Genomic DNA, 14,061 nt, shown 5'->3' on the forward strand with positions numbered 1-14,061 from the left:
GAACGAAAAAGAAAAGACAAATCAGATTCCGAATGAGTGGAACAAATTATCCAGCATGAGAATTTCGCGAGAAAGAGTGCTTGTGATAAGGCGCCCTGAAGCAAATTAAACACTCGGTACAGCCTGAACGCGGGCGTCTAGATGAGCGCAAAACGACTGACAGGCGTATGACTACGTCGTAATCAACGAGAAACTAGAAAATTATGTGTAGGACACCTGACCGCAGTTTTATCTTTGCCACTCATCGTCTCCCTCCTATAGTACAGCTCCCGTCTCCAGTTGCGACGTCCCACCTTGAGTCTAGAATTTATTATATATACACTTCTGTCTATCAATCTATCTCGTAAGTCTTGATGAGCTTTTTAAATGAAGGCACTCGAAGTTACATCAACTTCATCCTCAGAAGTAGCACGATTAGACCGTGCTCGCAACCGATAGCGCAGAATTTCGGATATTTTTATACCTTGCAACAGTTGTCTGGGCCCGATCAGGTGAATGAGCCATCTTTGCATATCGGTCGACTGATGTAATTGTATTTTTGAACGTGGTAATTATTTTCAGGAGGCTACTTATCCCAACGCCACTCTTGCAAGCGCGACACCCAAGCAAACGAAACCGAAACTGCGCGCTTCAGATACGAAACTGACACCAAGAATAAGCGGAAACTCTCCGCTGCTCTTCGCGACGCGAATACGAAGCTGCGCCTCCCTTGAATTCAGTTCGCCAATATGGCGGCGCCCAGCAAAGGTGATGGTCGCGGCGCGGACGGTATAGAATTGACGAAAGAATTGCGTGATCCTTACGTCGTTTTCTATGACGAAGATGTGCTCACGCCTTTCCCGGATGCCCAGCCTCTCTCCAGTCTTGAGGAGTTTGCTGACAAGTACCTGCGCGATAAAAAGGCGATGGTCGAAGCGGAGACAGCGCCGGAAGTTCAGGAGGTTCTGGTAAACAATCGGACGCGCCGTTTTGAAAACACTCTTATTGCAACAGCGATCTTGTGAAACGGATTACTTCATTCCCGTCGCATGTTTGCGTCTGCTCGCCAGACGGTTTTTTTGTATCCGTCTGTCGAAGTGATATTGCGCTTATGTAAACCTTGCAGCAACCGTGCGAACACTGGCGGGAGATCGCTTCTGTTTGGCTCGACTGAAGCCGTCTGACAAACTTGTGTGACGAACGTGGTTAATGCGAGCTTGCTTACAAATGTGAAAACACCTGTTCTTATGCACTTCGCGTGTTCCTCTAACGCATACTTGGTGTTTGATGTAGCCTGACTCATGTGTAGAGTGATGCAGATTTATGTTATCAACTTTGTGAGCAGCTGCAATATCTACCCAAATAGCCGCTGTCCGCTTCTCTTCCCCTACGAGAGTGAAGAAAGTTCCGTCTTGTGGTACAGTCGAACCTGATGTAGCAACCGACAATAGGTACATTTGTTTTAAATAGATTATTAAATGTATCACCACGGGTACATTTGTTTGGAAGGCAGTGTCATTCTTCCGTAGGCTTCTTTCTTTACAGTACCTGTATCACTTCATTCCATATTTTGCGACGGGAATATGCCCCCCCTAAGCTTGTGTTCATACGCTAGAACTCTTGGTAAGAGCAGATGCCAGCTGATCGCGATTTAGGACACGTTATTTTCGAAAGTAACAGGGCGGTGGCAAACTGCACTTGCCAACAAAAAGCTTTGTCACTGCAGCCCCTGTTTTGTTGAATCATAACTTGGGGATAAAAACCAATACTCATATTCTTTTCTTTCTATATAGCGAACGTCTTGGCATTAAGAGCGACGTTTCCCTACCTCTTCTTGCCTATATTTGTGACTATCCATTGTGACGAAAAACAAAGATCATAACATTTTTTTGTTGCTGACTGGCCTTGTTTCGCGTCTGAAGGTTGCCCTTCACCGACGAAGGACGTAGTACTGCAACGAGCCCAGGTTGACTACCTAGAATTCTCTAATGCGTGCTGAAATATTAGCTCGGGACTGCGGCGGTCGCCGGCAATCTAGCCCACGCTGTCACCATAGTGCGTGGTGTCGAATTTCCTTTTCTTTTTTCATTATATATATATATCCACGTGAGCGCTGGGTATTGCGGGTAGAGCGATTTGCGACTAGCTGCGTGTGCTTTGATGTGTCCTGGTAAATGCAGATAGGGTATGTCCAGACTGAACTGCCTTTATTTCCATAAACATACGATTTATGCGGCATATAAGGACAAAGTTGCTCACAGCAACTTGACGGGCCTTAAAACCCAGTCTGAGAGGGGGCAGCAGCGGCAGGCGGTGTACAGGAATGCACCGTGTCTGCGACACTTTGCTGAGACCTTTCACTTACAGGTACAAGATGCTTATTTAAAATGTCCGAGGAAGAATTTAACTTGCTTGGTGCCATCCGTCAGGTCTATAATTTTCCAAGTTGTCTCCCCCGCGGGGGCCAACGTACGGCCCCGTGCTACAAGTTAAGCCTGTAGCAAAAGAACTGATTTGCGCAGTGCTTGATAGACTACATAATCGTCCGCTGTCAGAATAAAAGGGGCTAGGCCAGTACTCTCAAAGGAACTGCGCGCATAAGGTTACACCTGCGTTGTTGTTTTTCCCGAGATCCACGGGCACGCCCGTTTTAATAACCTATCCTAACAATAACGTATTAAAGAAAAAGAAAACTATGTGTACTCGTGGGTCAGCATACGAACGCGGTTGTTGTCAGCATATTTTTTTTTCTTTCTTTCTTTCGCCAGAGTGCTTGTTCAGTTTCGGTCACCGCACCAATTCAACGCACAGTAGTTGGTTAGAAATTATATGTAGATCAGGGCCTCAAAGGCTGCAACGGAGTGTCAGTATTCGATTTGCTTCTCCCGCAGTTTTGCCAGTTAGAAGTTGTTCGTCAATTTCGCAGCCTACAACGGCGCGCGGTGCCGATAACGTACCGCTGATCCCCAGATGATGGCGAATCCCTGTTGCGCACAAGTGGCACACTATACGTCTGTGGGCGGTCGGGGGAAAATGCGGGGGCCTGCACAGGCGCCAGCGGGTCGACCGCGCGCCCGTGCCCGAGTCGGACGTCCCGTCGGCCGCAGAAGCACGCGAGGTCGCCGCTGGTCAGCGACCCCCACCACCGCCGCCGCCGCCGCCGCAGATGCTGCTACGGCGGTCGTGTCACCGAGCGCCGGCGACCGGTCGCGCGGTGCCGGTGGGTGACGGCGATGCGACCGTCCATATACAAACCGTTTTCGCGCTTGATCCGTGTGTACACGCGCCATCGTTTTGAAGACGCTGCAGTTGCTGATACGTGAACGTATACGCGCCCGTATGCGCAAAAGGCGTCTTAGGCTAGTGATTGTTCCTAAGAGCAGTCGTGGTCGGCCAGTCGCAAACAGCACTTACGAACGAAACATCTTTGTTTTTTTAAATTCGGCTCACGGTTCCTGGTATAGTTCTTGTGTGGAAAAAAGAAAAAAGTTTTTTAGGACGTCCAAGATTGTGACAAATATTTTTTTCGAGAACTAGAACACTCAGTTAGCAGCAGTCATTGTAGTAAAAAAAGAGGGGTGTGGAGGGGATTCACATACCTTTGCGTTCGTAAATGATGTGTTCCATTGGCCGAATGACTTCTCATTATAATACGTCCGACATCACGATGGCTGGCATTTCTTACGAGTTCTATAGAGTAAGAAGTGCGTGCGTGCGCGCGCGTGTGTGTGTGTGTGTGTGTGTGTGCGTGTGTGTGTGTGTGTGTGTGTGTGTGTGTGTGTGTGTGTGTGTGTGTGTGTGTGTGCGTGCGTGCGTGCGTGCGTGCGTGCGTGCGTGCGTGCGTGCGCGCGCGCGCGTTTTTCAGAACTTCAAGGGCTCTGACAAGGCATTTAAGCATTTACCTTATTGCACGCAAAGGAAAAAAGGTAAATGGGGACAGTTTAACAGGGATTGAATACGAGCTAGTCGAAACATAATTCTAGGGTCCTTCTTTCTTTCTCTCCTTTAATTGCTGCAAATGCATAAGCCTGAGGATTGCGTAGACAATCGCTATCGTTTGCCTAAAACGATCGTCAAGCGCCACAAAGCTGCCGACTATAGATCGCATATAGTTGACTTTTTCGATTGCACCAATTGCACCTAATGCGGGCAGATGTCCAAACAAAAAGCCGATAAGCGTGGAGCCGAAAATGAACTTCAAGGATTCTTGAGCACCTCGTGAAAAAATGTCCTTTCGGGGTCTCGAAAACGAAAAAAATGTGGTAGGGGGACGTTTTTAAGGGTTTTCCGTCATCCTTGCGAACATTAGCTCATTTCTCGCGCGCGCGGTCGCGTTAAAGGAACCAACGGTACGCTTTAACGCCATACGTGCAAGTGCGTGGCTACAGCAGACGACATGCAAAATTCGGAAGTGCGCTTGATTCCCCGCGTGTATTTGTCTGACCCAACCGAAATTGCGGACCTAACAGAAGGCTATATAATCGTAAATAACGCGTCGGACGGTGTGGAGTGGTACCACCATCCCTGCTTAAGGAACTTCACGTGCTCTGCTGTTCGCTATCCGGCCTTGACACCATACGTTTCGAGTTTTCTCATAAGCCACATGATTCGCAGACACTGCGCCGAGGAATCCCGCCTCTCCGTGCATACTACGGCATACAAGTGCAAACGCCTCGTGCAGCTGTTTCCTGTTCGAGTACAACCAAGCCGCCAATGGCCACCCTCGAACAACGCGGCACCAAAATAGCTTTTTCATGAAGCGGTGTACATACAACTTTAAAGACGCGGATAAACGCTTCCATCTTTCGCTGTAAGAGAAGAAGTGTGCTCCAGCGCGTTTTGTCAACGGTAAAGACGCACAGTCGTTAATAAATTGACATAGTGCAATCATGAAGACCAGACGACCAAGTTAAGCGCACTTCTGGCTTTGCCTGTTCGTCGCTGTTAAGTAACTTTTGAAAACGTGACTTGTCTGTTAACCTTGCCCTCCGAGAATATTCGCGCAAGCGAAATTTAATATTATAATTAATGTCATTAGCATTCGCCCGCGGGGAATGCGTCGGCAGCGCCACTGCATGTTGGTGACGTCACGCGCTAGCCGTCGCGTGAGTGTTTTAGGTTCGTTTCTTTGACGTCGCACACGGTGCTTCGACGCGGCAACACGCAGCCGGAGGAGCCCGAGGAACGCAGCGGCCGCCTTCGTCGTGGTCCGCGCACCCTGGCCAGCGTGGTGGAGCGCAGCATGATGGGAGGCATGCACACCAAGGGGCCCCTGAGCATCCTCTACCGAGCAGTGCGCGACCGGCTACGCGTCAAGGTAAGGCGCAGAACCTTTGAACCCTTCCTCTCCCTCTCTCTCTTACTTACTCGCTTCTTCGCTGCATGGAGGCGCGCTGTGAAGCGGAACGGTGCGAGGTCGCCATATTGCGAAACGACGGAAGCATGGCGCGTAAGCAAGCAAAGTAAGCACGTAAGGATGCAAGGACAACAAGGAGGGAATGCAAGGGAAACTATAAGACAGAGAAGGAAACAAGGTTGGTGTAAACCGTTGGCGTCCTTGTTCGTAGACAGCGTCCAGGACATGATACTGGACTGGACACTTCGTCGACAGTTTCCGGCGCTTGCCGTTGCCTATATCCTTGCCCCGAGAAAGCGATAAAGTTACGGGTGTCCTAGGAGTTCGCTCTCGTCCAGCCAGCCTCGCCTTTTACTGTACGAATGTAACGCAGCCGAACGAGTTCGGTTCTTGCAGTGCATTGCAGCTCGTGCGCTGCACGTTGCGCTTATTGTCTGACGACAGACGGTGACGCATGTTGAAGCAATGGAGTTCGAGATTCTGACATGCTGGACTACTTCAACAGCAAAACGTGGCGGTCTCGTATGCCAGGTAAAACTGTTGCGTATGCAGAAATTATGCACGTACATATGCAAAGCATGTGAACGAACGCGTACAAACGAACGGACGGCTTTCACATGAGATAAAAATGGAAGTGTTTGGTGTGGACGCCCTGTCTTTGCACGCGCGACGAACAACTGAACCACCCGAACTGCACACGGAACTGTAGGCAGACAGAATGTGGCTGCCATGACGTCATCGGTCGCTTGCAGTGCGGCAAAACGTGGCCTTTCCGATTTGTTTATATTACTGTTAGGGGGACCGTTGCTGGGGCGTGCGATGTCGACAACGATTCCGCGGCAAAAGGTTTAGAAACAATCAATACATGGTGTAACTGCAGGTCCGTATCCTTAGTGCTGTGCTAACTAAGCACAGTGAAGCTCACCTTTGATGATCTTACAAGGACCTTCGTATTCGGCATGAAATAGCCGATAGCCAACGGAGAACCGTTAACATTGCATGTCATGAGGGTGACGCTTCTCGGCGCAGGTTTGGACGCGTAGCCACACGCGGGTTCGCAGCATCCTGATGGGCTTCGTGCACGCTTACGACCGGCACGTCAACCTTGCGCTGGCCGACGTCGACGAGGTGCTGCTGCTGCCGCCGCCGCCATCTCTACCCACGGCGACAGCGCAGGCAACAGCGGCGACCAGTGCGCCTGCACCGGTGCCGACCCAGGTGCGCGACTTATTTCCTTCTGGCAAGGGACTCCCCGTTCGGGACGCGCCGTTGTATATATATATATGCGTTCTTTTGGACACGCTGGCGGTCGCCTCAGTTTTGAAGCGATGTTCCGCCACAAGACGCCACAGATAAAGAACAATATTGTCCGGTTAACAGGGACGACAACCGTATAGCGGCCTGGGCGAGCTGGCGCTGCATGAACTGGTGTGCACGGATACGCTGGAAAAAACGAGGACAAAAGCGAGGGACTAGGACAGCGCTACGTGTTCCCGTCTCCCCCTTGTGCCCTCATTTTTCATGCACTACCTATACCAAAGCGCAGATGAAGTCGTAGCACAGAGTGCCGAGATAATTTATACACAGCTTTTGCGATAAGCAGCCCAGAGACAACGTCAAAAGCGAAAGGGCGAAGAAAGAAAGTGCAGGGATGTTAAACAGGCGCACATCCGGTCTGCTACCTTACGCTGAAGGAAACGGATAGAGGGATGAGGCGGACAAAGCGGAGACCCAGACGGGACCAGAGCATCTGTTCCGACTGCTTTCCCCTTATCCGTGTCTTTCCTCGCGTTATACTTTTCGGAAAGCATTCATAGCCACGTATTGTTTTCGTCTGGTAACCCGTTCTGGCATCGTCGTAGCTGGCGCAGCAAGAAGAGGAGGAGGTGGCCAAGCCGAGCGCCCTCGCTGCCGCGCCTACCGTGCTCCCGCTTCCCGCGTGGGCGACTACGTCGAGCAGCACAGACACGGTGCCTGAGGAGGAAGAATCTTCATCTGGCCGCCCTACTCCTACGTGAGTCCCTCGTTCGCTTATTTGTGCATGTTCTGGGGATCTAAAAAACAATAACGAGCGATAGTTACCGGGCCTTGCATCTCTCACGTAGGACGTTCGTGCATTGTGTTGAGCGATTGAGACCACCGGAAGGTGCACTGTGTACTATGAGAGACGCCGTATTGGTGGGCTCCGTGTTGGGTTCTGCTAGAGGCAGTGTTTAAGCCAGTGTTGAAGTACAAGGTCCATTATGAAAGTAATGCGCATTTTCTGGAAAAAAGTAGATTTATTGACCGGACCTGTACAAATGGTTAAAATTCTTCAAAATACTCTCCCCCTGCATCAACAAACTTTCGGAGACGTGTCTGCCACGCCTGGAAGGTACCCTGAAAGTCCTCGACGGGAATGTCTCTCAGGAACGCTGTAACATGCTTTTGGATGTTTTCCCACTGTCTCACAATGTTTTCCTTTCAGTGCTCTATTCGGTCGGGGAAACAAAAAAAAAAATTGTCGCACGGAGCCAAGTCGGGACTGTGAGGGGGATGGGGGACCACCGGGGTGTTGCTCCGGGCCAGGAAGTTGGTAACGATTAAGAACGTGTGGCTGGGGTCATTGTTATGGTAGAGCTTGACCGTGTCTTTCATGTCAGTCCTCGCGCGTCCGACCCGGCGTTTCAATCTATTGAGCACCTCCAGGTAAAAGGCTGAGTTTACAGTTTTTCCCTGCGGTACAAACTCAACATGGACGATTCCTCGGGCGTCAAGAAAGACAATGAGCATCGTTTTGATGCGAGACTTGTTCATTCGCGCTTTCTTGGGGCGGGGGGGATGATTTTGTATGCCACTCGCTACTCTGCCTTTTCGATTCCGAGTCGTACTTGAACGTCCAGGATTCGTCTCCGGTTACGACAGAGTTAAGAAAGTCCGGCGCATTTTGAATCAAATCCAACAATTCTAGACAGCGCAAAACTCGAAGTTCCTTCTGATCTTCCGTCAACACTTTCGGCACAAGCTTCATGCAGACCTTGCGCATTTGCAGATCCTCGGTCATTATCCCATGTACCGCAAACATGGACAATGTGTAGGGTGTCAGCAATTTTCTGGACGCTCAATCAACGGTCGGAACGCACAACTTCGCGCACACGAACCACGTTTTCGTCGGTTCCGGTCCTTGTTGGGCGTCAAGAACGGGGTTCGTCGGCGACCTCCTCCCGGCCCTCCTTCAACGTCTTGTGCCACCTCCCGGGCTGCGACTTTGAAATGTAGTCGTCCTTGAAGGCCTCTTGAATCATCTGGAACGTTTCGGTTGCATTCTTTCCAAGCTGCACGCAAAACTTGATAGCGTATCGCTGTTCAAGCGAACGCTCCATCGCGCCGTGTTATCCGCTCACTGCTCGGAGTAAACTGGCGACCGGCTGCGTTGGCAGGGCTCAACCCTCGACACATTTCCCGACCGGTTTTACCGCGCTGCCATGGATAGTCGCGTCATAATAAAATCATGCGCATTAATTATTTTCATAATGGGCCCTGTATACGCTTTGTGTGGCTGGCTTCGCGTGGCGCGTAGCCAGGTTCCTAGAAAAGTCATGCAAGTAACGTAGCAATAAACGGCCCATTTGATGTAAAGTGAGATGATTCTTACGCCAGTTGCCATATGATATGCGGAACAGCTAGCGAGCGAAACTTGGGCGTCCGAGCCCTTACCTCTGTCCCTGGCTGTCTGTTTTCAGCGCAACGACCAGCGGCGACACTTCGTCGTCCGAGGTGCGGCCGAGGAGGGGGAGTCCGCGCCGCAAGGCCGCCTGCATCCCGTTGGACTCGCTTGATGTTCAGCCGGAGTCCGGTGAGCGCGTCTGACATCTCAGTTGAAATCAAGAAAAAGAAATGGGCATGGGCAGGGCATGTAACGAGGAGGGAAGATAACCGATGGTCATTAAGGGTTACGGACTGGATTCCAAGGGAACGGAAGCTTAGCAGGGGGCGGCAGAAAGTTAGGTGGGCGGATGAGATTAAGAAGTTTGCAGGGACAAGATGGCCACAATTAGCACATGACCGGAGTAGTTGGAGAAGTATGGGAGAGGCCTTTGCCCTGCAGTGGGCGTAGCCAGGCTGATTATATATATATATATATATATATATATATATATATATATATATATATATATATATATATATATATATATATATATATATATATATATATATATATATATATATATATATATATAGAGAGAGAGAGAGAGAGAGAGACTCCGTCTCACAAATTCCGGTCTCTTCCAGTCAAGCACGGACGAGAATCGGCTGCATGCCTGCCACGTCATGTCAGCGATGTCTGTAAGCCGGCTAAAATCTCTGCCTTTCATTAAAGCTCTCTCTCTCTCTCTCAAAAACAACGGCGACTATGTCTGTATGTACGTGTTGCTTCTCCGTCCCTGTCTAGTTCGCGCTGCGATTTACAGCCGCCAATTCGTCGTCGGTAATCCTTCTATTCGTCGTCTGTTACGCACAGGAAGGTTAGCGACGGACAACGGACAAAAAAAAAAAAAAAAAAAGAAAGTCGGTAGAGACACTTAAGACTGCTTACGTGTGGGAATGCGAAGAAATCATGATGCTTTCGCTTTGATGATTTTTTTTTTTTTCCTGCGCGTTCCTTGTCCGCGCAAGCTCTCGCCTGCGTTTTTTTAAAATGCGCCTCGGTAAGGCCAAATAAAAACGCGCCAAACGTCTCAACGCGCTCGCTTGCCCGCGAGGAGTTCACAACTCGAATGACCGCTCAGCGGCGTTCAAATGGACGTTAATGCTTTCTATTTCATGCACTCATTTTATGCGCGCATGACGGGGCGACACCTCCCGCCCACTGGCTACGCCGTCCCGTGGCCAACGACGCACGCTCTAGGCCACACGTTGAGACAGCCAGATGGCTGCGACGTGACGTGCGCAGTGGCGCACGCGCTACAGGCACGCAGAATCGAGGAGCCGCTGTGGCGTCGGGGAAGCGTGCTCGTCTTGCGCCTCGGAGGCCAAGGTTCGATTCCCACCCAGATGGAAACTTACCGAATTCTTTTTTTCAGAAGCATTGATTTACCTTGTTTACGGGAACCTCCCTGAGAAATTTGACGCCAGTTCGAGTATTTTTTTATGTGGGTTTACCCTTTGCCGTCGGACATTTTTGGTACCGTCATTCGGTCATGGATGGATGGATGTATGGATGGACGGATGTTATGAGTTTCCCCTTTGGAACGGGGCGGTGGGTTGCGCCACCAAGCTCACACCTCCGACTACAGCGCCGGGTTTTCGCGTAATGAGACATATAATGTTTTCGCGTTAAAAAAAAAAAGGCTTCTTCGTGTTCCCCTTCCTGGTTGGCTGACGGAAGCCGTAACCTACGCTGCGCTGCACGGAGTTGACCTGGCAGATTACAGGCAACGCCCTTTATTCGTTAAGAATTTAGCTGATAACGCGCATCTATTTGTCCACACGTCGTTACGTGTGCGTGCGCACCAACGGGCACACCGACGAGCCGAGCATTACCCCTTTATTTCGCCATCTTGACAGCTCTGATTGGCTCACAGGGCTGCTGCGGCCTCCACGATTGGCTCAAAACGACCAACTGGAGGAATTTGACTATGCTTAAAATAACGCCCCACTTCCGCACGGCACGCGGTAAATTCATTGTATTTATTATTATTATTATTATTATTATTATTATTATTATTATTATTATTATTATTATTATTATTATTATTATTATTTGCAGACAAAGATGAGCCGGCTGAACGACCGACCGACCCGAGACCCCCCGCGGCAGAGCCGACGACGCCCGCGGCTCAGAGGAAGCGACCCGCGAGGACCGGTCGGGCCCGACGTCGCGCCGCCGCCCCGACCCTGGCGCCGCGAACGAGGCACGTCAACCAGCTGTTCGTGCGGGGCGAGAACGTCGTCTCCGTCGCCCTGATGCCCGTCTGACTGCGCGGGACGGAACTATCGCCCCGTCCGAGGGCGTTTCTTTCCCAAAGATGGCACATCGTACTAGTCCTTCGTACGGGCAGATCGAGTCCAGGTGCATGCAACCCGGCGGATCTGCGGAGTTGGCCAGCACGTTTGACGACGAGACAACTTCCGTCGTTTCCTGCGCCTGGCGTTCCCGTTAAGTACAAAGAAGAGCCCAGAAGCGTATCGAATTAGCCCGGTTGGTAGATTGCGAAGCGTGAAGGAAACAGCACAAAAGACCATGGACCAAGTCGAGAATAGACAAGCACTGAGTTGACTAGCAAGTCACCTTTATTGTGTCTTGACGACGGTGTTAGAGAGCGCGATACGTGGAAGCAAAAAGAAAACCGTCAAACAGTTACAAATGCCATCGATCGTGACACCGCACCGTTGCGGTGATATCGTTTTCTCGTGTTTCTTTGCATGCACTGATCTTGCTGCCTACATGTTGGCGCCAGGGCGTAATAAAAGTTGGTTCAGTCAGCGCTGGGTTTACTTACTCTCGACTTCGTCGAGGTATTTTGAGCTGTTTTATTCACGTTCCACAAAGAACCGTTATGTCGTTATGTGTACGAACGAGATATGGAAAAAAAAAACGTTCGCTCTTTGCTTGTTCTCGACCACAGCGGCCACGACGGGCGCTGGTTGCATCACCATCACTGCCGGCAACAAACGACCGTCCGGTATCTCCGTGTGACACAGGTGCCCGGATTCCGACACCCTTCGTGGACCGCATCGCGCTCTCACACTTGGGAAACGCTCCCTGAAGAAGAAAGAGGACCCGCGGTGGCCCGCAGTGCGCCTGTGCTTCGGTCACCACCGTTCGCCCTCCTGGTGGCCGGCCGTGGGACGCGAACGAAGCCAGCGAAACCGGAGGTTGCCTCGCCCTTCGAATTCCGCAGCAGGGCCACCGTGGCGGCATCCGTCCTATAACTACGGACTTCGTTCTGTGTTTGGTGACGCAGCGCAGTGCCAAATACACCGCTGCAGCCCACCTCGAGATGATTTGCACTGATGCACCATCCAACTATTTAATTGACGTCGTGGTTGAGACGAACTTCTTTCACTATATCGGCGTCTTTCGGGAACAAAGTTTTGGAGCGCCGAGCCTTAGAAGACGTGCGCACTGTGGGTTGTGCGGTTTTGTGTTTATGGGCGGAGCTTGTACAGAATTCTCAGCTTGTCACTCAGTGCATACATCTTCGTATGGAACTCTGCGCCGTAGAAATGCATCGGCCTTCAGACTCGGGAGTCGACTTGCAAGCGCTGCGTGGTGATAGTGATGATTGTGTTGTGAACGTACAATAATTTTGTGCACGTGACGGCTTGCTGCAATGTAGAGAAGCTTGCCTGCAGGAAGGATTTCACGCTCGCGCATTATACGGAGCGTCCCCTCTCCGGTTATGCCCGATGGTTGTAGAAATTTCAGTCCAGAGCTCCCGAAGCATGGAACTAGTTTCTTCAAAGCTAACTGCAAAAGCTTAAGGTCATGAGAAACACACAGATCTATCTCACAAGCCTCGTTAGGAGGACAACTTTAGTTGCCAATATGGAAGCAGAAGTAAGTGCCATTGTCACGCTCCTCTTGTCGCGTGCGCCCATAATGAAGCGATCTTCTGCAAAAACGTTCCTTGCCAAAATGCAGATCGTCGTCTGTACATATGCAGAAACATTTAAAAACTTGAAAAAGCACGCGACGTCGGAGGTTTAGTCGCACTCGCGTCTTCATTTGAAGTTTCTTCAAGATTCTGACCGCTACAGTGCGCAACTCGGGGCGCAATTACGATGTCTGGAATATACGCGCGCCTTCACGCGTTTTTCACAGAAGGTATGTATAGCCAACACGCGGCAGCAGTGTCGATAAATAAACGCACACGAAACGTGAATTGTTTTCTGTGTTTTTCAGAAACCGGTTGTTTTCAGTTCGCAAACACTTTCGACGCTGAGGGCGCTTGGCCTTTTCCTATTGGACATCCGCAAAATATGGAGCTATACCTTCAAGAACGAGTACGGCAAAGGAGTGGCAAAAAAAAAGAACGTCTACAGCTAGCTGTCTTTGAGGTGATTCAACCCTGCTTCAACATACTGCATCATCAAATAGTTGCCGCAGCAAGTGCTAACATACATATAAGTGAAGTAGCGCTCTTTCTTGCGTTTATCCTTTTAAATTTAGATCGACAGTGATGCGAAGGACGCTTGTGTACAGGTATCATTGCCCGAATACTCTCTTTGGTTACTTTTATGGCCTCTATACTTGTTTTATAGATATGGCTTGCCACAGTGACTCTTCTCGTGTTTCCTGCTGCGATGCCATCGATAATTCATACCTGCCAACCTTTACGAAACGCCCTATTTTTTAGGCCTTCTTTATGATTATTGTATTGACACCAATAATCTTACGATTTTTAACTTGCGCCAATTTTAGGGCAGGACTTATCCAGAAAGGCTATACAACTACAGTTGCTGACCAGTTTTTCATAGCCTGATTCTTGGGGCGATTATGTATAGACTGTTACGGTTCGCACGACCAAGGGCCTCGATTAGAGGATTATTACGAGGCAGCTCCACCCATTCATCGGCGCCTATCCCGAAGTCAACGCAGCGTTGACACCGACAGTTGACGGGTCCACAAGAGGCCCCTCTACCTGTACCTAACAGCCTGAACTAATCGTGAAAAAGGCCAACGTCGAATGCTACCGTGGGAACGGCTTCGACGTCGGATTTCTAGATTGCTCTGCGCTTGC

The 14,061-nt window shown here is 50.3% G+C and overlaps 2 protein-coding genes across 3 annotated transcripts in view; one reads left to right on the forward strand and one right to left on the reverse strand.

Moving 5' to 3' along the window:
- Window positions 1-14,061, reverse strand: part of Eip74EF (Ecdysone-induced protein E74) — a 279,178-nt gene that overhangs the window by 201,291 nt on the left and 63,826 nt on the right. The window lies entirely within an intron of this gene.
- Window positions 729-13,203, forward strand: LOC126536974 (uncharacterized). The gene is made up of 6 exons (XM_050184055.3): window positions 729-947; window positions 5,147-5,296; window positions 6,365-6,553; window positions 7,198-7,349; window positions 9,058-9,170; window positions 11,085-13,203. Exons 1-6 carry the CDS (start codon window positions 729-731, stop codon window positions 11,291-11,293), a joined length of 1,032 nt encoding a protein of 343 aa, XP_050040012.2. The 3' UTR covers window positions 11,294-13,203.

The sequence above is a fragment of the Dermacentor andersoni genome, chromosome 4 (genome assembly GCF_023375885.2).
Source record: "Dermacentor andersoni chromosome 4, qqDerAnde1_hic_scaffold, whole genome shotgun sequence".
Classification (NCBI taxonomy): domain Eukaryota; kingdom Metazoa; phylum Arthropoda; class Arachnida; order Ixodida; family Ixodidae; genus Dermacentor; species Dermacentor andersoni.

Excerpts from the sequence above, each read along its gene's own strand:
- LOC126536974 (XM_050184055.3), top strand. The coding sequence starts at position 729 with ATGGCGGCGCCCAGCAAAGGTGATGGTCGCGGCGCGGACGGTATAGAA. Across the intron at positions 5,297-6,364 it reads GCGACCGGCTACGCGTCAAG|GTTTGGACGCGTAGCCACAC; the intron begins GTAAGGCGCAGA and ends TTCTCGGCGCAG. Across the intron at positions 6,554-7,197 it reads CTGCACCGGTGCCGACCCAG|CTGGCGCAGCAAGAAGAGGA; the intron begins GTGCGCGACTTA and ends GCATCGTCGTAG.